At 43.7% G+C, this 24,256-nt stretch overlaps 1 protein-coding gene across 1 annotated transcript in view; it reads left to right on the forward strand.

The window, feature by feature from the left end:
- The window catches only part of rapgef2b (Rap guanine nucleotide exchange factor 2b), a 125,562-nt gene that overhangs the window by 79,796 nt on the left and 21,510 nt on the right, over positions 1-24,256 (forward strand). Inside the window, 6 exon segments of the mRNA XM_034093510.2 lie at positions 13,615-13,746; positions 18,245-18,422; positions 20,647-20,783; positions 22,553-22,711; positions 23,293-23,445; positions 23,897-24,061. Of these exon segments, the coding sequence (XP_033949401.1) occupies positions 13,615-13,746; positions 18,245-18,422; positions 20,647-20,783; positions 22,553-22,711; positions 23,293-23,445; positions 23,897-24,061 (924 nt within the window).

Here is a 24,256-nt window from a genome sequence, read left to right on the forward strand (position 1 = left end):
TCATGATATCCTCCACAGCAGATATATAAACACTACAAAACTTTCACCATTTTAGCCAAGTCTGAAGGTCTCTAAAAAAAAAGTGTATCATTTGTTGTTCGGGTCTGGGGAGACCAGCAGAATTTTTTTGGGTCACTCGAGGTCAAATTTGGCCCAATCAAGATTCATCTTTGACTTTAGACACCCCCCCTCCCCCGCCCTCTTCATCCACCGTAACAATAATTGTTCGCAACATGCACCTGGTCTCCCCGCCCTCTTTCCCCCTCCCCCCACGGGAACTCGACCTTTCTCAAAGTATATGTACACTAACACTTGAACCTGAACACTCACATGCACACTATGTGGTGTGATGTGTTTTGGGCCATAACATTAAATTACAACAGGATTGTACGGTTAGGAATGCATAACAAGTTAAAACTATATTGAATGATAGTCATTGAGTGTTTTGGACTGAAATAAATCACGGGTCCAAATTGACCCGCGAACACCACGAACGGTACCAGCTTTCAAACACAACACAAGGGTTCAGAGACTTTGACACATTACATTCTGGCTCAATTAGGCTTTTGCTTGTGGGAAAAGGCCTCTCGTGTGATTGGGTTTCATCATGTATGGTGTTTGAGAGGCGATGCAAATCTTACAATAATGACATTTTGTCTCCATTGGCCACACGTCTTCAGGGATAGAAACAACATTTAGTTTGACTTAGCCCCGTTGTGCTTTTAGAGGACTTTAGCATGGGTATGTTCTTAACTTTGTCCCATCTAAATATGTTAGCTAATGACTGGATTCCTGTGAAATTCGCAAGGGATATTTGTGTCCCACTTAAAATGTTACCTGCAAAACAGTAGCATTGTCGATGTGAGAAGCAAGCTGGTGTAACCATTCAGCTCACATTTCCTTTCTGATATGGAAAGCAGATACATGGGAACATTGTGCAAGACACATGAATGAGAAACTCTGTTCCAGTCGCTGACTACTCCTCCACAGCCCCACTAGCATTGCTAAATACTTCCAGTTCATACGTTAGTCTGTAACTCTATCCGGAAGCATCTAGCTACTCATCATCCCACTCACTTGCCAACAATCTTACTTTGCCACTTATTCTCCAAGAGCTCCACTTTTCATTCTGATTGATGCACCTTGCAGCGGGTGCAGGGGCATGCAGATGTCTCTCCCCCCCCCCCCCCCTGAACCTACAAGTGTGATCTTTGAAACGAGCCTGGCTGCCTGTGTTTCTGCCAAATGATTTCCAGAGCAGCGTGCAGGTGACGCTAAATGAAATAATCCCCGGGGCTGTAGCAGCTACGAAAATTTAGTCTTTTTATTAGATCATCTTCGTCGTTATATCAATGCTATTTAGAGCCGTCGTAATGGGACCGACTTCAAGGATTAATGCAGCGAGCTGGCAGGCACGAGGGCTGTGGTTCCTCTTCCTGCTGCTGCTGGCTCACACACACATGCAGGGAGCAGAGACGGACACGGATCAATACATCAGAGTATGTCGAGTTTGGTCCTATAATAGCCAGGCTGCGTGTTCTGTTGAAGTATTCCCGAGCGAAATGCTGAAAAACAACATGCAAGTCAAGGAAGGTCTCGGTGTTGTATTGTCTGGTGATGATTGAGTTTGTATTTTTTATTTAATTACCGTATTTATAAGCTGCGACTTTCCCCCCATTTTTTTTTTTACAGCTAACGGCCACTAGGGAACCTCCTAAATCTATGGATTTTACAGGTACAATTAACCACCTTAACGCTATGGGCTCTATGACCGGTCCGCGCCCGCCACCTTTAAGGGGCGGGCTCCAGCAGGAAAAGCTGGAGGCCGGAAAAGAGTGAGACAGGTAGCGCGCCAAAGTAAAATTGGAACCGAGAGACAGAACGAGAGCAAGACAGACGGACAATTTAGCTGCTGCGGCTTATATGCAGGTATGCTTTATAGTCCGAAGAGTACGGTAGTTTGTTTAGATTCTGGCTGGTTGTTTCTACACGCCGTCAGATGATGTTTTTGTTTCCCTAATGTCTCTTGGGTAAAAAAAATCTATATGCATCACAATCAAATTCCATTAAGAAGCAGGCTTGTTCACTCATAGTCATCGTCCCATGAGCAGACCAACACTGTATGGATCCTACCATCAAGAATGACCTGTGTGTTCGCGACCTATACACCTCGTTCATCTTTGGTCCATAAAATGCATGCTTTAGTTACACTTGGTGACATATCTCTTCATTTGCATGAACTTACTGTACTTCATGTTTCCCATATATAATACTGTGCATACTCAGTGCCCCGAATATTCATAATATACAGCTTAAAGATGTCCCTAACTAATATAACATGTGTTTGGGTTACTTTTGCTCAAACCTACAGTGGCGTTGTAAGAAAAATATATCTTTTTTATTTCTCTGCATAATTCTGACAATATGTTAAAGACTTACAGAAATAGACTTGCCACCAGTTCTTAAAGTGTAAAGAAAATCACCTTTATCCACACCACACCCAGAGCGACATGTAACACATGCTTTTAATCACTTTAACCGTGATATCAGACGTCAGAACGCTGTGTTCTTGCTGCAAAGACTTATAAATATATAATTCTGATCAGTGTGAGTTTCAAGAGAGAACCAAAGCATTTCTCCACTCGGTGTATACATCATCTGCCGATCCATCATTAAACCCAACTGTAGTATCTTGCTTTTGAGCTGAGGCATATTAATGATGACCAACATGTGGGCGAGGAAGTGAAATACTGGGTGAGGAAATGGGCCTCAGACATGCGGTTCAGATGTGACCGAGTGTGGCGGCTTCTTTGCTTGGCTTCTGCTTTCCGGGAGAATTAGTCTGACGTATTTTAGAGGGTTTTTATTCATGCTTTTTTGTCCGTGCTAAAATACTGTTTTGATCCCAGCTGTGTTATGACTTCGCTCTGCTGGCTGTGTGCGGCTCGGCTCTTATTTCATCAAAATGCTTGAAATGTGAACTGATTTCCTCGCACTGTATTTTCCTCAGAATATAAATTGCAAAGACTTGAATTAAGGAGTTAAAGGAGGCGGGTGGCAGATGTTTCCATGTAATGAGTTTCTCTGTTATCACCCTTGAAACATTGTGCGTGCGTGCGTGCGTGTGTGTGTGTGTGTGTGCGCCATCCTGCAGCGTAATGAGGTTTTTATGGCTCTAATGTTACGCACCAGCGAGCCAAACACCGTGACATGGCCAACCCTACACATGCATGGGACAATTGAAGCAGCCACGCAGGGTTCACAGACGGTTTACAAATGGCAGAGGACCCCCCCCCCCCCCCCTCTCTCCAACTCATGCATTTAGCGCACAGCCATTGAGCACCAGTGCACTATTGTTATTCTCAAGTGGTGTGTTTCACGTCGCCGTCGCACTCCTGTCCGATCGATGGCCCCCTGCCTCGCGCCCTTTAGCTTGTGATTAGTCAGTAAAAAGAGAGATTATTGGCTTGTTAGTTCAAAGCTTCAAGAGTGGGGGGGTTGGGCAGGAAGCTCTGATATTCCCCAGACGCGACCCCATTGCCGCTGATGTAATGATGCCCCCCCCCCCCCCCCCCCCCCCCCAAAGCGTTTGTTTGAGATGTTAATGAACGGGCTGCACAGAGAAGCACCTGAGCCTTTCTGTTGTTGTGATACATTACATCATGGCTGGCGGCGGGAGAGGTGATGTCATACCGGGTCTCCAGCCCCCCCCCCCCCCCCCTCCCACTCAGCTCCCCCAGCACTTTGACTGGAGCGGCTCCAACAAACCAGTAAGCAGTGCGCTGCTTTCTAGGCTTTGTCTGAGGGAGGGCAGCCACGCTCTTTATATTCAGAACAACACAAAGGTCCAGCCTTAGTCATCTGCATACATCGAAGCGTCTGCGTGTCGAATGCTTCATTGGTTTGATTGGGTTATTGTTTTTTGTGCAATAATCACATTTAGTTGTATCTTTTTGAGTTTGAAAGCTGTTTTTTGTACATTCTTTGCAAAATTACAACCAGAGATTCTGAATTTCGATGCTCGCACATGAATATACATCACGTAGAGCTGCTCATTATTAGCAGTATTATCACTATTGTTTGTCTTTTAAGCTATATTTGATGAATATACAATCAAAAAAGTATATGAAATATATTAAAAAAAGCAAATTTCAGTCACTTTTGAGATTTTTTTAAACGTGACAAATTGTCATCGTAGTAGTAGGAATAGATGCTTTAATACTTAACCAATTGTTTATATTTCTTAAACTGCAAAGTATTTATTTATACTTTTGCACTAGAAGGAATTGACCTGATTTTTCCAAACAAAAAAATTACAAGAAAATAACAGCAATTTAAAAAGACAGCAGAAAATGATTGTCAACATTTTAGAAAAATTACATGACAACAAAATGACAGCAAATGTTTTAGGGTGTGACAAGTTGCTATGATGCGTCAATGAGGACGGCTCTAGTTGGTTTGTATCACTTAATTGCTGCGTCTTGGTTGTGAAGTGAACTGCTGATTATCGAGCGATGTGAATATGAACTGCAGCAGCTCTATTGTCTCCTTTAAACCCCCCATCGTTCCCTGTGATGTCCTCATGTCTCTGGATCAGGGGACTTCATACCGGCCCTGCTGTGCATCCCACATCCAGAGTCTCAAGGGGCATGCCCTGCCACCTGAGCACACACACACACACACACACACACACACACACACACACACACACACACACACACACACACACACACACACACACACACACACACACACACACACACACACACACACACACACACACACACACACACACACACACACACACACACACACACACACACTATATGTGTCCTTCTTGCTCTCACAAAGCAGAGATGCATGTTGTTTATTGGTTGGTGACGCTGCTGCTCTTTGGACTACAGCTGAGTGAAGGTGAAGTGGAAGTCTATTGCCACTTCTACTGTCCCTGCTCTTGTACACACTACACACACTACACACACTACACACACACACGCACGCACGCCTACCCTCCATTTTGCCATGTCTCTGCTTCCGTCGCCACAGCAACTGAAAGCCCTGGAGGGTGTGTAGGGGGCTGGGGTGGTGCGGGGGGAGGTTTGTGCTCACAGTTGCCATGGCTACACCAGCTGAGTGACAGTGACATCATTGCTGCCAGTTTGGGCTGCAACGACAACGACTATTGCCCTTATTGCACAATGTGCACCTCAGTGGTCTGGTTTATCGGTTATTCGTTCATCATAACTTCCCAGAGACGAGTGGGACATGTTCAAATATCTTGTTTTTCCCAATAACCCGAACACATCACCTTTGCAATGGAATAGTAAAAGGAAAGAAGCAAATCCTCTATTTTAGAAAGGCTGGAATCAGAGATATGTTGCATTGGAAATGACTGAAACTATTGAATGAGTATAATAGTTACAGATTATCCCTCTTTTACTCCTTTCGTCTTCTGTGTACATATTCAACTATTTCTACTATACTCTCTCTCTGTCTTTTCCTCCTCCCTCTGTCTCCCTCCATAACTGCCTCTCCTCTTTTCTCTCTCCCCTCTAGTGTTTACATATGTTACTCCTCTCATCACATGATGCTATACTCCCTTCTTCCTGCATCTGTCTCTTACTCACTCTCTCCAGAGGAAGTGCTTCTGTCTCCCCGCCCAGGAAATAGCTTTCCTTCGCTGCGTTACTATGCCAACCGGCTGCAGCCTCAGTCTTGTGCCGAAGTGAGCGTGATAATGGCATTATACCCGCACTGATGTGCCCCTCCATCCATCTCCCTATCTGAATCTCTTCCTCCCACCTCTCTCCTGCGCTTTGTGTCTTCATCTCTTTTATCCTCCTCCTCCTCCTCTTCACTTATATTTTGTTCTCATCCGCCCTTCTTTTCATCTCTCTGTGTGCACTCGGGGCACAGCCACAGTGTTTCTGCTCTTACAGCATCACCGTCTGGCAGGGAGGAGGTCCTTACTCCCCCCTCCTCCCCCCCTGACACACATACACACACCCGCCCCCCCTTACAAACAAACCGCTGGCTCCAACGCTACCCGGTGGAGGCGTCTCGGTCTTCACATCGTCTAATGGTGCATAAAGGCGTTTGTGTGCTCGCGTTTTCCCCCCGTGTTTTTACTTTCGGGAGAGGGAGGGGAGAGAGGCGGAGAGAGCAGACGTGAGTGAAAGTGTTGTCAGCCATTTTTCTCATCTTTTTCTTTTCTTTTGGCTTTATTATCGGCGCTGCTCTCCGGCTGGAGATGTGCTTGTGAAGCGCGCGGAGAGAAACACCTGCCGTGGCTTGGATAAAAAAAGGATATTTTGTTTCTGCTCCGAGATATTTCTGTGGAGAGCAGCGGGGAGGCTGTGTGGCTTTGGAGAGTGTAATCAGGCCAGGGAACAGCGGATACTCCCAACACTGTCAAGCCGGGGGAGGGGGAGGGCAGGTGGCTTGGAGGAAGATGGGGCTCCGCTCTGAAGCATAGAGCCGCTCCGGGGATGCTACATTCTAGCCACATTTTTTCAGTATGAAACCATTAGCGGCGTCAGACAGCAATGGAGTCTCGAGCCAGCAAGATAAAACCCCGGTAAGTAGCCTATCGACGGCTTCGCTCCATCTTTTTTATTTCATCTTACCCCCCCCCTTCATTTATGACCCTCTAGATATGATTACCGTCACGGGCATCGGATTTCTATCGAGCCGCCACAAGATGAATGAACGCCGGGCGGGCCAAGGACAGAGGCTGGTTAATACCGAGGCAGAGATGTGTGTCAGTGTGTTGAACTAGAAACGGCCGCCATGTGCTTGCTGTCATTCACGCACGCACACACACGCACACACGCTATCGATCAAATAGGCGTAGTTCATTCTCGTACAAACTAGTTTTGTTTAGAAATGAAAACAAATGCGACAACCAGGTTAATATGTGGCTAATAATCGCACTTGTCTTATTGACGCGTGCATATTCATCACGGAGAATGCTTTCTCCCTTGGCACACACACATCCAGCGGTACACATGTGTGTGTGTTTAACGACCAACGTCTGCGCCCTCGTTATGTTTTACGACGCACTCCGATGACAATATTTGATTGTAGGTCCTGAGATGAGCCCGTTAAATTAATCACACCAGGTGTCGAATATATATATATATATATGCATTGGAGAGAAATCTGTATAAGTAATATATCAGGGGGCTTTAATAGGAGGTGATGTCATGCAGCGATGAAGCTTCCTAAATGCAGTTACCCCACCTATTAACCCCCGAGGAGCTCTTTTGACCTGAAAGCACTTTCATGATGCGAGCATGTGTGGATTTAAAACAGAAAGTCGACAGACAGTTGATGTGTTTGAGGCGTATTTAGTGTTTTTAGCCTCACCAGCTGAAGTGGTCTGGTGTATTGAGGCTGCAGAGGGTGGCGCTGTCCGTGGTGCTGGAGGCAGGTCCTGCAGACGGAGGGCTGAGCTGATCGGAACTTGAATGGTGAACGGATTGATCTGCTGTCAGCGCTGCTGGCATCACTCACACGTCGAGACCACACACACACACACACACACACACACACACACACACACACACACACACACACACACACACACACACACACACACACACACACACACACGCTCAGAGGCAGGGCTGTAAAGCATCCTGGTGGACGGTTGCACAGGAAAGATGATGCATGAAGAATCATCTTAATATCCCTCGGATAGTCACAGATGTTTTATGACATATCTTACCCTCTTTGTGTGTGCAGCTTTTCTCAGAGAGGCCTTCACGGGTTCCTGGTCTTCTAAGAATCTCTTTCTTAGAGGTTTCTTTTATTACAACACCGTAGAATATGCATATTTAACCATCTGATTTGAACATTGTGTTTAAAGATGTTATGCATGTACATTCTATGGTGATTTGTATTTGCAATATGTACCCAAAGCCTATCATCAGATGTGGATAGTAATATTTCCCTTTACAACTCTTGAGGTTGTAGGAAGGACCCCACATAGAGTATGATTGTAATAATCTAGTCTTCAGTGTGTGCCGTTTCATTTGGTAATACTTTCTTTAAGTTGGTCATTATTGATTTGACTGGTTTTCTCGAAAACTAGCACAAGCAACCAGCCAATGAGTAGCCAGTCACTCCATGCTAAAGAATATCCTAAGGTACGTATCATATGGTAAACACCTTTGACAAGGAATAGCAACACCGCACGTTTCATGAAGTAGCTTGTATGCTAATTCAACACTTGTTATACACATTCAAATCATTTCCACAGCTTCAATATCCTGAAAGCCCGACCGACAGGCCCCTCAGAATTAGAAGAAGAAAGCACATAAGCCAGCAAGTTAAAGGACATTTGATCATTGTTTTAAGGTCTTTCAGCATGTGTACGTTAGCTGCTCAAGGTATAACTTAATAACGCTGTCTATTATTTTAAAGGGGAAGATCTCCCTTTCCATCTGTATCCGTTCTGCCTGGCTCCTCATAGGTTTTGTAATGTTTTTAGCGTACTAATAGAGGCTTAAACAAATGTTTATTTCGCCCAGCAGGAAACCCACCACGGGTAGAGTCAATATCAGCCAGCGGATCGTATTACAGTAATGGCATCACCATCGTGGGCTCATGGCCAGTGGCTGCCACATAGTGTAATTCCCCATTTGCTTATCTTTCCCCTGGAGACCGTCCATTTCCATTCTGCATGTTATCTTTACGGCAACAAGGCACACGTTGACGTTCCTCTTCATAGTATACTTGATGCATTAGGTTTTTATGAACATATATTGCTTTATCTTGCGTTGATTGCTTGGCCTATGATGCATATCTTTGAGCATTTAATTGAAATAGCGTACGTAAAAAGACATCAGCGCTAATGTTTTAGCTGGGCATGGATTACAAATCAAATAGAAATGGTGACAAGGGGCAACTAACTAAGACACTTCTTTCTGCCAATTCTTTAGAACCATGCTAAAAACATAGTTTGATATAAACACAAAGTAAACAAACACACTTACTGGAGATTTGTCGCACCTTCGTTAGGCTGGAACAGCTTACTTAAAGTACATCTGGAACAACAATTATCATAACATAGCAAGATAGCATTTAGTGGACTGCACACCCCATCGTAGGTAATTATGCTCTCGTGCCTGCCTGCTGGTTTCTGTGGCCCCGGCTGGTGGAGCTGCCACCGGAGGGGAAAGCCCAGAGAGCATATCGGGCCCATTGCATCGGACACCCCCGCCAAAAGGGGTTTTAATCTCTTGATCCGATGGGCTCAGGAAAGAGAGAGGCTGCCACCATGGACATGGGAGATTCTGGGGTGTTTCTGCTCTCCTTCAGCCTTCCCACATCGGCAGATCTCCATTTCTTAACAAGGTGATAGAGTCGAGCCCACAAGTAGCAGCAGAACTTTTATCTGCTTGATTCTGGAAATCATCGTGGTATTATGTTTTGCTCAATAATTCAAACCTTGTAAACCAACAATGGAATTGTTCCTCCCTTCAGTGCAAAGGCGAAGGACTTTTTCAAACATCTCAATGTTTTTTTTACACCATCCATGGTTGCTTGTCGGAGCGTGTCCAACCCCAATATTGGACATTCCCCCCCAGCATGAAGGCAGTAAAGAGATTGAGAGCCACCAAGGGCTTCCAGCCAGCCATCTAGGTCATTAGGTCTACAGTGTAATTGAAGGCAGCGCCACATCTGCTCACACGTAGGCAGCGGGCAGTGTTGTGGCTCGAGCTTTCTAATCCTCCGGTGACAGCTGATTGCACGTATTTCGGCTCGCGGTTCCGCAGAGCTCGCTTCAGCCGGTCGCCAGAGAGCACTGATTTGGGAGCATAGCTGTGCAGAAAGGCTGTCAAGGTAGGAGCATGCTCACATGTTAATGCTATGGTTGATTGTGAGCTCGTAGCGTGCTCTCCAGTTGGACCGGGGTTCACGACGCACTGCACACGCGTGTCCTTGTGCTGCAGATTGGACAGTAGTCATGACTGTGTGTCATTATTGTTGTACTGGCAGGAGGTCATTGGCCCACATGCTTATAGACTGAAAGGACCCTGGCTTATTGGGCGACAGACAGATGACCTACATGAGTGGAGAGAAAGGATTAGGTGTTTATTATCCTCTCCCTTTATCCTGCTTCCCTGCCCTCCCTTTATCTCTCCCTCTTAAAGGGGGTTGGCTTTGTCGTTCATTTGTTTGGAGGAGGTGGGACCGTTCTGGCCGGTTGTGGAAACCAGTGGGAATATTAGTATTGACATGTCGACCACGTCGATATGGCTTCACAGTCAACATGACCACGTCTTGTACTCTCAATAATGAGAATGTTTAATTCATTTAACCCACGGTGCACTTCTAATCATTGAAAGTGCACCCACATTGTTTAAAATATGTTAATAAATTAGCTATTTTATTGACGTTGAGGTTTGTTTTTTCATTGTGCAGTCGGGTAGTCTTTATTCTTCTTTATCCACAAGGGATACCGCTGCTATTCAATACGTGTGTTATTGTCAACAAACCCAATACAACTTTAGTAGTCCCTCTCCTAATAAAGCTGTAGCCTCAAAGCCACACCGATGTCCAGTAATACATATACATTGTGAGTCGTAGCTCAAACAGACCGTGATGAACCGCACCATAATCTCTTTTGCTCCCGAAAGTCATCAGAAGGAAATATGATGAGGCTTTATCACCGCAGTTACACACAGACAAAGAGATTGGTCACCCTCACACAATAATGCCCGGCCGGTAATAATAACAGGGAAGTCAGCTGGAGGCGTTCAGACGAGGAGGGGGGGGGGGTGGGGGTGTGAGTGACTGACTGGCCCTCTGGTCGACCATTTTGGTTAGTGCAGCCAGGCAGATAATTAAAAGTGATCGCAATCTTTGACACAGTGAAGTCACATCACACCTCAGGGCTGCAGGAGCTGCCTCTCACTCTCTGTCAGGGACACTTTGTGAGTCCTACTTTATCGTCTTCAGAAAGCTCTCCAAACATCTCGTCACACCTTCTTCCAAATCAATTCAGTGCCATCTACACCTCTTCAGTTTTCTCTCTCAAAGGGAAAATCATGAATATTGAGATTTTTGTTACTACTTTCTCCCAGCAAAAACACTCCCCCCCCCTTTTTCCAAAACTCTTTTAATCAAACCGACGAGCGCTTCAGAAGCTGTGACGTTCTCAGATCATGCCTCAAACCCATTGACTTGCAAATGAACCACCCGAGATGTGTTTTCTCTCCGATCTGTTCCATTTGTCATCCAAGTGAGACTGCATAGTGTCGCCGCTGTTGATTCTGTTTTCCCCAAAAAACGGAATATCTGAGGCAGTGTTGTTATTTACAGCGTAAGTGCACTTGGAGGCAGATGACACTGACACCCAGATGACTTTTCCTCAGAGAAAATAGTACCTTGTGCAGCTCCGTGGGGACATTTTAAAAGCCTGGAGACTGACTGCACCATCTTTCCCGTGTCAAATCAGGATTTATTGGAGTTCAGTATTTTCTAATGACATTTATAGTCTGGCTTTTATCTACTATCAGAGCTGGGTTCAGGTTTTGCTATCTAGAAGAAACATTTCAAATCTATAAGTCAAAATCCTTGTATACGATCTGAAATCAAACCGCCTGTAAATATACTGCTGCACTCACTCTCTGATGTGATGAATGCAGCAACCCAGTTAAATCAGCCACATTTGACTTTTAGGGTGTAAAGAATTTAATATTGATGATCCGCCGCAGTGTAAAGTGGCTCTGGGCCGTATCCCTGCTGAGTATCAAATATATATTTGTAAATAAAACATTTAGCCATGAAATATTCACATATATAGGCTCTATGAACCGGTTGACACAGTTTGATTAAATTCATAGTTCACCCTGTGGCTTTCCAGTCAGATGTCGTGGGCTTCATTTGACAACACTATGTTCTGCACATAAAACCACATATTTAATTCATTTAAATGACATGTTAACCATCATATACAGATACCACATTTCTTATATTTAATATGAGACTTTAGACAGCTTAATACTGAGATTAAGTCATATCATTATGGGTATGTTTAACCCTCCTATTGTCTCCGTTTCCCCCCCTTACTTTGGTGTTCGCGGTCAAATTTGACCGGTCCTGTTTTAACGGCTATTACATTAACACAAACACCGTTAATCATCATCAAATGTCATTTAACACCCTTTCAAACTGTACATATTGTATCAGACTACTGGTACACATGAAAAACTGCAGTAAATATACAAAGAACAGACACTGAACATGTATTGCATGTGCCAGGTGTGATCCACGTGGGGGGAGGGGCACATAAGAGCGGGAAATGTGTCAAACTAGTAAATTGGTCAGATTTGACCCGAAGACAACAGGAGGGTTAATTTAATCATTTAAATGAAGGTGGAAAAAGTACCGATAACCTCTTTAAAATGTTGATTTTTACTAACTAAATATAACTGTTATATTTTGGGGATTTTGTTCTCAGTTAAGTGATAACCACTTTGTCGATAATGTGTCAGGAAACAGTTAGAAATGTCCTTGTTTTAAACAGTCACAACGCCAACATTTAATTATATATAAAACAGAAAAAGTGGAAAATACTCTTATAAAAAATATATAGTTGGCCTTTATTACTCTACATATAAATACAGTACTTCAAATAACCCTCAAACATGGTTGCTTACATTAGTTTGTTCTTCTAATCATCGTAAACCACCAGCAGGGCGTTTCTTTCTGATCTATTGGACGTTGTAGGGTCATCTGATTCTGCATAGAGAACGTGGGTTGGCTCATGTACACTGTGGCTAATTACAGCACAGCTTTCTGTTACTTTATACACTATGAATAACTCAGAGGGGCTTCCCCCATTACTGCCTCGCGCTTATTTAGGTTATGAGAGTTTCTTTAATGAGGGTATTTCATCCTTGATGTCGGCAGCGCTTCCTTTTGGTTTATATCTTCATATTAAGAAGTTCCAGTGATTAGACAAGTATTAGGAGCTGCAATATGTCCTTTGAATTGTTATTATCTCACTTCGACAATAACACTTAAGTTAAGGAGACATGTTAGATGACATCTAATGCCTTTACATTTTGTATTCGCTCCTATTTTGTTTTAAACTTGATTAAAGCTTCTGATTCTTAGTAAGTCGGATGATTTAATTAACATCTTCTTTGCTTTGATAATCAATTATATGTAGAGTTGAGCTCTTGCGGTGCGACTAATTGTTATTCTTTTGTTCCGTTAACATTGCGTTATCACAGCTGTGGAGTAAAGACAATCTTCTCTAATATGAGTGTATTTTCTAATTATAATTAAAGGGACAATATTAGTAGGAGTCTGTGTATAAACCCAAGGCAAAAAATACAATATAATCTTTAAAAAACACTGTTTAGTTCATCAAAATGACTCTTTGTCAAATGAGTAATAAACGAAGGGAAATATAATAACTTCCATGTAGTACCTATATGTCTTCACACAAAATGAAGGTCGCTGAGTGTGTCTCTACTTGGCTAGCGTCCAGCACGAGTGTTAGCGCGAGTCCCCAGCGGTGGCTGCAGAGCTGGCTGATACTGACCATCTGTGTGTATGTTGTGTGTGTGTGTGTGTGTGTCCGTGTACGTGCAGCTCCCCGCAGACTTCAGCAGACTTCACCTGGCCGACGGCTTGCACCCACAGGTGACCCGCGTGTCCTCCAGCCACTCAGGATGTAGTATCACCAGCGACTCTGGAAGCAGCAGCCTGTCAGACATTTATCAGGTAAGGACGCCCCCCCATTGGGGCTGGATCCCCAGGTTGGACCCCCCATGGATAAATAGTGCAGTAGGTGTGTTAGTTTGTGTGAGAATAAACTGACTAAGGTCGTCGTTCTCTGGCTGATTTTATTTCCATACGTATCTAGCTCGAAGTACGTTTGATTTGACTCATGTCTGTATAGTACAAATTAATCCTCTGTCAACAACAGTTTAGCTTAGGTTAGGTTATCTGAGATACATCAACATTACAAATTAAACCGACTAAATATAGCTTGCTTATAAATTAGCTGTAGTGCTGTTAATAGGACATTTTGTTAGCATTGCACTGAGTCTTTTCCAGTCTCTGTGCTAATGCTAAGCTAACAAGCTGCTAGCTTTAGATTTCTATAATAAAATATGTATTATATATATATTACACAGACACTAACTAAGCCACGTTACCAAGGACATTAAATAAAAACACTGATGTTTCTAACCTTATTTTTGTGGATAAATTAAAGGGGACCTATCGTACAAAATGCACTTTTGTACGTCTTTTATACATGAATATGTGTCCCCGGAGTGTCAGGGAACTCACCAAGTGTCAGAAAACACAACCCTCTCTCTTTTCCTCCGTACCCAAATCTCTCAAAACGGGGCTGCAACGGATCTGATCCAGATTTGAATTTTCCTGATGTCAGAAAAGGGGTGCTCCGCCTGTATGGGCAACTCTCCACCTATCAGGGGAATGAGAGACCGCTCGAAAGCGCTGTAGTACATATGCCAGGCCTGTAGGTGGCGCTGTAGTCTGCCACAACAGCAGAATCAGCCCTTGCAAAAACAGGGCTGGAAAAGAGCAAATGGAGCGAAATGAGGCATGGCTAAAATGCATCATCTGTTTGGTATTTTGAAAAAAAAACCTCACAGACATGTTTTATATAGGTATGGCCCTACAATATATGTTTCAATTATAGCATGATAGGTCCACTTTAAGTAAGAAGGTTGAACTAAAGCCCAGCTCATATTATTCCAAGATGGTGAGACTCTCCTTGCTGAAATGACAAATATACCTCTGGGAACACAGGTCAGTCTCATTAAGTAGGACACACACATTCTGGAAAGAAAGTAAACGCTTGGCAGACTCTCTGAGACACTAATAGGACGTTGTCACTTCTCAACGGGGGGTCCCGCCTCCATCCGGCCTCCAGCTCTGCTCTCAGCACCTCAAAGCAGAAAGACAGCCCTCCCAGGGAGATGAGACACACCATCTTGTGTTCTAAGGAGCTTTTAATAAATAGTTTAAGTGAATAAATAAGAAGATGTACACATATTTGAGCAACCTTACCCTTTCCTCAGGTGGTTGATAAGACCAAGTGAACATACACACACCTCATGACTGCGAACGTGCCCCAAACCCTGCGAATAATCCTCTTAGCACACAGTGCGCACCCTATTGGCTCGTCACGCTGTCACCTGCTGTGCTCCTATTTGTGTGACTGTGCACAGGGGCGGCAGTCAGAGTCACTTGTGTGTGTGTGTGTGTGTGTGTGTGTGTGTGTGTGCGCGTGTGTGTGTGTGTGTGGCTCTTCTGTCCTCGCTCTGTGATCCCGCTCTTACAGCCATCTGCTCAGTGTGTCTCTTGATTTCACTTTCTCTGAAACACACCGTGTGGTTTCCTTCCTAGTCTCTCAACCCTCCTTCGCTGGATCCTCACTCTAACAGCCTTTAATCTACCTGTAGCAGCACCTGCTCTCTCTCTCTCTCTCTCTCTCTCTCTCTCTCTCTCTCTCTCTCTCTCTCTCTCTCTCTCAGTGCTATGTATACCCCGACACCTTGCTCAAACGCCTTGCCTTAACTTGTGTGTCAATCTCAATGTCATTATCGCTCCGTCTCTTGTGATCAAACTCCTCAGCGCGGCTCACTGGCGGCTCACTGTGTGCTTTGGCGACAACTGTCGTACATATTACCGGATCGGTATGCAAGTGTCTTTGAATGGTTCGAGTGATTTCAGAGGTGTTCCAAAAGGACGCATAACGTTTGCTGGCGTGATAACCCCACATTTGAGGATTTGCAGTATGACTTGGTCTTTTCATCTTAAAGATTTATTGTTGGCTGGTAATTAAATCAAAACAATCATTTAAAATATATTCATTTAAAAAAGCAGTTTATTTTTGCTTACGACCTTTTGTTGTATTACTGTGTCTGTGGGCTATGATACATCATGTTTCCATTTCCCTCTCCTTTGAATCATCTCCTGCCCTCTCTGATTGATCTTGCTTGCAGTTGCTGCAGCACTGCTTCCGTAATGAGGATGAAGACATTAAATAAAGTTTGTTTTATATCGTTGTTCTTTTACTTTGATCAGTCATCATTCAGGGCTTCTTCTCACGATCCCCCTCCCTAACCTTTAGACTACTAATAATCAGCACACCAAATCTAAATGCCTAAACACTAGGAATGTAGAAAAGGATTTGCGTTACTCTTACTGTCCCCACATGGGTCCCCACATGGGTCCCCACATGGGTCCCCACATGGGTCCCCACATGACTCCCCTAACTGTTTGCTTTAGGCAACTTTACACATTAGCTTCAGTTAGCTTAGCACCTGCAGGGTTTCAAACTGTGTGTGTCCTAGTAGAAGAAGAGCAATGTGTGTGGTCTTCACTGGAGGTGTTTTCTGAACAAACGGAGCCCTTGTCTTTTCCCTTGAGACCACGGGAGTCGACGGCACAAATAATGACGCGGTTATGTTTTAATCTTCGCGTTAGTGTGCATATCGGTGAGGCAGATTATTAATGAGGAGCATTACACAGTTTAACCACCAGTCCCGCACAGCTGCTCTAATCTCCACAGTTCTCTCTCGTCACCATGGCGCTCTGTTTTGCATCTGAATAAATCATGACGTTGGTCCTTCAGAAGGACTTTGTAAGCATTGATCCAAGAATAGCCCTGATGAAATATTAACAACATCTGACTTGCACACTGTCTTGTAATGCCTCCTGCACATTCATGGATTTGTGATGCATATATGACACGAGAACGAGCCTGTGCACAGATACAACACGTGTTTTTAAATGCAGCCCGCGTGTTATAGATGATACTGTTCAGAAGGAAAATACAAAACCTCATTTCAGTTTCCTATTAAACTGGCTGCGGATAACACGTGTGGTGAACTCGTCTACAGTGTCCTCTGTCCGTCTGTGGGAAATGGGACATGAATATGTAGCTCAGGGAAAACAATTCAAATGTATGTGAGAGGTCCCTCCATGTTCACATCTTGGAAGTCAGAGTTTATCCCAGCCATTTCAACACTATTTCACTGCATCCACTTATTATATTTCGAGATGCGATGCTTGTATTGTACACTTCCTTATTCTGTGATCCTTGGCTCCACCCATCGGGGCGTGTGCACCGGTGACGCCCCGATGGCCACTCAGACACTGGCGTGAATCATTGATGAGTCTTTTGCACATGGCGTCTGAGGGGAAATCATGTCGGGGTTTCTGTGAAGGACCTGGACTCTGCGCTCTGAACAATTCAAAGCAGGCTGCCAGACTGGGAGGTGAAGATGCGTCTGGCTCTGGGATTTTGCGGACAGTTTGCAAAGGCAACGTTTTCTTCTCGTTCTGTTAAGAAGCTTGACGCCGGGCGTTATATTCAGGTGAGAAGGTTGTCACGTTGCCCCGCGGCGGTGCGGCACGACTGATGCTTTGTTGTACTTTCTTCAACCGCTTTGGTTGATGCCGGGTTGCGGGAACCAGGCGACACGGTTCCTTTGATGATTGCAGAGGGACTCGGTTAGTATCACTCCTGCACACGTCATTTCATTTCTTTCGCTCGTCATCTCGGTTAATTGTCCTCATCTCCGCACGCATTTCATCTTGTGCTTTCAAAGAACAGGATGTGACTTTGAGGCAGGCTGTGGAGTTTGCTGAGAGGAGAGGAAAGTTGGGAGATAATGAGCTTGTTACTATGCATAGCACACTTTGTGGTGTGCAGTGTTGACGCCTGTCTTTCTCTCTCTCTGTAGTTCTGAACACGTCGAACGCATTTCAATAACTGGGTCAAATCTGCACCACAGATTCACAGAGGGGCTTTTTTTATTCATGCTATCTGTTGGAAGTGTTACAGCAGATGTGTGTACTGTATAATGATGTCAGCAATGTGTGTTTGCATATGAGATCTCAGTTTCTTTGTCGTTCTAAAACGGAGTTGTTGTTTTTGGCTGTTTACAAATGTGTTTTCTCTGAAATGAACACGAGCTGGCTTAGTCAGAAACTCCATTATTATATTCACTTTGCAGGCGTCTCTCCGACAATCTGAAGCATTGTTTGTCTGAGCATTGTTTGCACGTGCTTCAGTGACTCGCTCCAAGCCGTGGCTACAGATTGACGTCTGATCTTTGCTGATATTGACTGTAGTTTTCCCAAGTGCTGATGTCGAATGGAAAAGAACGAATCCCTCACCTCGATGACCTTTGATCTCGGATGTCTGACTCCTTTCTTTTGTGTTTGCTGTTTCTAGGCCACAGAAAACGAACAAGGCGACATGGACCTCAGCGGCTTGCCAGAGACCGCTGTGGACTCCGAGGAAGACGACGACGAGGAGGACATCGAGCGAGCGTCGGACCCCCTCATGAGCAGGGACATCGTGCGGGACTGTCTGGAGAAAGACCCCATGGACAGAACTGACGATGACATAGGTGAGCCCCTGAACAAAACATGAACAACGGTGTTTATGTGTTGTTCCAAAAGCCACACCCTCCTCCTTTTTTCTTTTAATCGGTCACCATACATCTCCATTCCTCTGAAGCCTGTTTCGCTCTCATTTGCGATGTACGCTTTCAAATCATTCTGAAAGCCTCATCAAGCCGGCAGTATCATCTCATAGCTATGACTCAACTCCAATGGTAATGATAGGAAAACAAGCTCACACTGTCGGGGCTTAGCTACAGATGTGGACTGGGGGAGGATGATGCTCAGAGTGCCAACCGTTCTCCCCCCCTCCCTCCCGCTGATCCCCCCGCGATACACCCCTCCCTTCGCCGCCAGGCTTTTCTAGGTCACTCCGGCACATCCTCTCGCCTCACCTCTCCCAGCACATTAAAGTTTCAGAGCATCCGCAGCTTCACACACGAGGCTGTTGCCATGCCAAGCACAGGTCAGCCAGAACGCCAGACGGCTGCTTTGGTTAGTAGAAGAAGAGAAAGGGGTATTTTCTTACTTTAGACCCCAATGTAGGGTGCTGCAGAATGTCTCGCGCCCTACATTATATATATATATAACATAAAGATTTTTCCTCGGCGACACACCCAGTGAAATACCGACTATTAATGCTCTTCACCGAAATACCCAACATTCTTTCTTACTTTCTAACCGTGCACACCGTACAGAAGTTTTGTTTTGATGTGCCGTGCCTGTTTTGAAATATGTGCCACCGCTCCAGTACAAAGGACAGGATAAATAATTGAGTATATGCAGCTTGAAACAATGGATACAATGTTTGAGAAGAAAGAAATGAACAGCAACTTGTCTTTTGGGATGCGCTCTTTGTTCCACACATCTCACTGTGACAGTTTTCATTCAAATAACTTTCTACGGAGAGAACATGTCACTGGGAAAACTGCTCACTGTGAAATCCACGGATTATCCCGAGTAACGAGTATGTGAATAATTGATTCATCGAGTCAGCAAAAACGACAGACATTGCATGTGAAGCTTTCCTTGTCATAATCAATAGTGAACCAAATGCATCGTTTGTAGGTCAAATAAAACAAGATATTAGTGGTTGTTTTCAAGTTATTTCTGATTGAATAAGTGAAGACAAAAGCAGTTACTGAGATAATCAGGATCAGAAATCCTTCATGCAGCAGGGACATTTATTAGCATATCAGCAGCAAAGATATAGGGATGCCAGCGATTATTCGCTACAGTCTCCATAATCGAATATTATTTTTAAAAATCGATTTTATTTATATATATATTTTTATAATTTTTAATCGATTATTATTCACCAGGGCTGCCGAATAATCGATTTTGATCATGGTCAGTTTCTGGCAACCCTACAAAGATGCAGTGCAGATAAAAGGAAAAAGTCTATTAAAGTTGAGACCTTTATACAGATAATGAATAACTGCATGTGCAACCTTAAGCATATGTATTTCAAAGCTGCAAACTATGCAAAGGAAATGACATCTGCATGGTTACTTCCTGGAGAATGATAAAATACCTTTTTGATATAAATATAATACATCATTGAAATCACCGTGAATGAAAATTAAGGAATGTAAAGCTGTTGATTTGTACCGTTTTTTGTTTTGAGCTAATGAAACAAATATGCAGTAACAAAACGGTCAATGTGTTTTTGACAGCGAGTCACCTTTGTCTCACACAAGCCTTTTCCAACTCCAACGTAACTGAGAAGTTTTGTTTGGAGCTGTTCCTCTAAACTTGATCAAATCAGTGAATTGCAGTGGAAGTGTGCACTGCAGCAGCGTACTTAAGAAACACACACAGAGGTCATTGAGTGACGAGTCAGCGATTATTCCTGGCTCGCCTTGAAAGTGTATATCAATGGGATTGATATTTGGTTTGATGTGCTCCAGATGATGATTCCTCTGTTGGCTTTCACTGTAGTGATTATCCGTGTTGATGCTCGTGCCTTCTTGGCTCGAACTGAGGGCTGCCTGTGCATTACCTCTCCTCTGTGTATTAAAGGTGGGGTAGGTAAGTTTGAGAAACCGGCTCGAGATTGCTAGAATTTGAAAATACACAACCGGAGAAAATCTGCCACTTCCTTAAGAGCATTCCATGGAATATAACAAAAAGTGTATCTCGAGCCGGTTTCTGAAACTTACCTACCCCACCTTTAAGACCCCTATTATTTCTCCTCGTCCTTCACTTCCTCTGTGTCTCTCCTCTGTGCAGAGCAATTACTGGAGTTCATGCATCAGCTGCCAGCGTTCGCCAACATGACGATGTCGGTGAGGAGGGAGCTGTGCGCCGTCATGGTGTTCGCCGTGGTGGAGCGCGCCGGCACCATCGTTCTCAATGATGGAGAGGAGGTGTGTGTTGGTGCATGCACACATAAACTAGGGCTGCTCAATTAATCGTATTTTAATCGCAATTACGATTATGGCTTGCAACGATTACGAAAACAACGTAATCGAAATAAAACTATTATTTTTTTATTATTACTTTTTTTTTTTTTTGGTTTTTCAGTTGAATTACACTTAAAGTTCGGGTAATAAACTGTTAAAAACATACTGTTCAAATGTTGTTTCTCCAATAAATGGATGTTTTCAAAGTAAATGGATAATCGTTTTTAATAATCGTGATATCAATTACTGACCCACATAATCGAGCAGCCCTAGCATAAACCCTGTCCTGTGACTTGCCGTGAGTTATATTTATATATGTGTTCGTGTCTCTCGGGGAACTGAACCCGTCTCACCCCTTCACGCCAGCAAATGGTTCATCTTCCATTTAATCTGCTCTATTAAATGTGAATGCTTGACAACCCGCACTGTAGTGCCAGGCCTGACGTAGAGTCCCTCAGGCGACTAAAGCAGGCATCACTTATTCTCTCTCGGTCTAGTCTGGAACACGACAGGAATTTCATTCAAGACGATTTGGCTTTTTTTTTCTTTCTATGATGCACTCAACAATAGAGAGCAGATGTCCGGTCACAGAGAATGCAGGGTTCAGCGAGCATATTGATGCTGTCGGGGGGGAAAGAGGGGAATCTGTGAAATGTCAGCTATTCAGGAATTCATCAAAACATCCTTATTTTATATTATACTCAAAAGGATAAGAAATTAGATATTTATCCACTTCAATCAAGCACGTGTTACCTGTAACCAGAGGTGGACAAAGTACCGTACTTTTCGGACTATAAAGCGCACCTGCATATAAGCCGCAGCAGCTAAATTGTCCGTCTGTCTTGCTCTCGTTCTGTCTCTCGGTTCCACTTTTACTTTGCCGCGCTACCTGTCTCACTCTTTTCCGGCCTCCAGCTTTTCCTGCTGCGGACCGGTCATAGAGCCCATAGAGTTAAAGGTGGTTAATTTTACCTGTAAAATCCATAGATTTAGGAGGTTCCCTAGTGGCCGTTAGCTGTACAAAAGAAATGGGGAAAAAAGTCGCTGCTTATAGTCCGAAAAGTACGGTACTCAAATATTTTACTAAAGTCAAAATAGTAATACTCTATTTTAGAAATACTCTGCCACATGTAAAATGCCTGCATTCAAAATGTTACTAAAGTGAAAGTACAAGCTTCAAAATATACATAAAGTACAATTATTAAAAATATCCTTTTCCGAATATTTATATTATATCACTTGAATATAAAGATAGAGCGGTCTCTAACCATTTTTAAAAAGTAATGAGTACATTATGTTGTCAAATATATAATAAAAAGTACAATATGTGCCTCTTAATTGTAGTTAAGTAGAAGTATAACCAATCAGAGATTGGAAAGTATGAATGTACCAGTTTTAAGTACCTTAAAATTGTACTTTAAGTAAAGTATAGAGTATATGTAATAGTTATAGTTCACTCTCTCTCGTAGCCGTGCTTCGAGTGTCATCTTCATATTCTAGTCGTGTTTTGCAGGACCGCTCTACACAATCCCTGTTTTTCTGCATCTCTAAGGGAAGTAAAAACCACCTGTCCCGTTCTAGTTAGTACATCTGGTTCTTTGTGATAAATAACTTTGACTCGTTAAGTGACACCAGCTGTGGGGAATAAAACTGAACTGATCTGTCCCTTTTCCAACGTTTAGTTTCTTCCTTTTTGTTCTTTGTTCTAATATAATGTCGTGTTTGCGCTCCAGCTGGACTCGTGGTCGGTGATCCTGAACGGCTCGGTGGAGGTGACGTACCCCGAGGGCCGCACAGAGATCCTGTGTATGGGGAACAGCTTCGGGGTGTCACCCACCATGGAGAAGGAGTACATGAAGGGCGTGATGAAGACCAAGGTGGACGACTGCCAGGTAGGAGCGTAACGATCCTGCACGGTACCACACAGTTAGAAAGTCCATTTCATCTGCATCTCAGTGGGCCAAGTCTTATATCATATGATATTAAATCCCACCGTGATCCAGTGTATGCAGACAATGTTTGCACTCACGATATTGTAATTTGCTTTTGGCGAGGGCTTCCCCTTAAATGTGAGCAACAACCATTTTGAAATAGAATATCTAAAGAGGAAGATCACGTTATTGGCATCATGTGTTCAATGGGGGAACGGTGCCGAGTAGTGAAAGTACACACAAGTACACACACTGATTTGTCCGTGTAATCGTCAGGAGATGAACTCAGTGGTTGGGATTAGAAAGTGTTTCATCCCAATCAGCAAAAGCCATTGTTTTCATAATTCATCAATGGTTTAGTTGCTATGTAGGATACATTTGTAATCTATCGGTTGTAGTCATTTGCCATGAATGAACATGTTGTTTCAGTAATATACATGTTTAAACTATACACAACTCCAATACTGTAAAGCATGTAGGATATAGTTTGTGTCACATGTTCCATCCCGTCTCTAACTCTGTGTTTTGTCACTCTGCTCCAGTTTGTGTGCATAGCCCAGCAGGACTACTGCTGCATCCTCAACCAGGTGGAGAAGAACATGCAGAAGGTGGAGGAGGAAGGGGAGATCGTCATGGTGAAGGAGCACCGCGAGCTGGACCGAACCGGCACCAGGAAAGGACACATCGTCATCAAGGTAACGCGTCAAGGCTCAGCAGATTCACATTTTCCATTTATAATTGGAGTGTCACTCAACAGCCAGCCAAAGAATGACCGCTCGATATTCTAACAGATACGTGCTCGCCAATTTGCTTGAAAGGTTGTTTTGTATAGAACACATATTTATTTTTTGTTTTGTCATCATCAACTGCACCGATAATTTTTTTTACATTGTTTACTGCCTTGAACGTATTGTTCTTGTATTTGTATGGTAATGTTGTATTGTTTTGTAAGCGTACTGTTCAATGTATCATAGGTCTAATTTACAGTCACTTTATATACTATATATTAAAAGTGTTAGCTTGTATTATCAAAATGATACTTATACGGTCCGTCATGTGTGAGTGCACCATCGGGAATGCCGCTGTACTCCGTGTAGTGACAATAAAAGGAATCTAAAGAAATAAAACCATTATTTTGAACCTCAGGGCACTTCGGAGCGTCTCACCATGCACCTGGTGGAGGAACACTCGGTAGTGGACCCCACCTACATCGAGGACTTCCTGTTGACCTACAGGACCTTCCTCTCCAGCCCCATGGTCGTGGGCAGGAAGCTGCTGGAGTGGTTCCACGACCCCAGCCTCAGGGACAAGGTACGGGAGATAATCTTCATGAACTGAGGACATAACTGAAATATGAATGATTGATAGAATATCTGATGTAAAGAAAACATGGAGTGTGTATCCTGAAAAAACACACATTGAGTAATTGATAGCTTGCATGGAAATAAAGATACTCCGGCACACAGTAGCAAAGATGTTCCATGAACCATAAACATTTTAGGTCCA

The sequence above is a fragment of the Pseudochaenichthys georgianus genome, chromosome 10 (assembly GCF_902827115.2).
Source record: "Pseudochaenichthys georgianus chromosome 10, fPseGeo1.2, whole genome shotgun sequence".
In the NCBI taxonomy this organism is placed as follows: Eukaryota; Metazoa; Chordata; class Actinopteri; order Perciformes; family Channichthyidae; genus Pseudochaenichthys; species Pseudochaenichthys georgianus.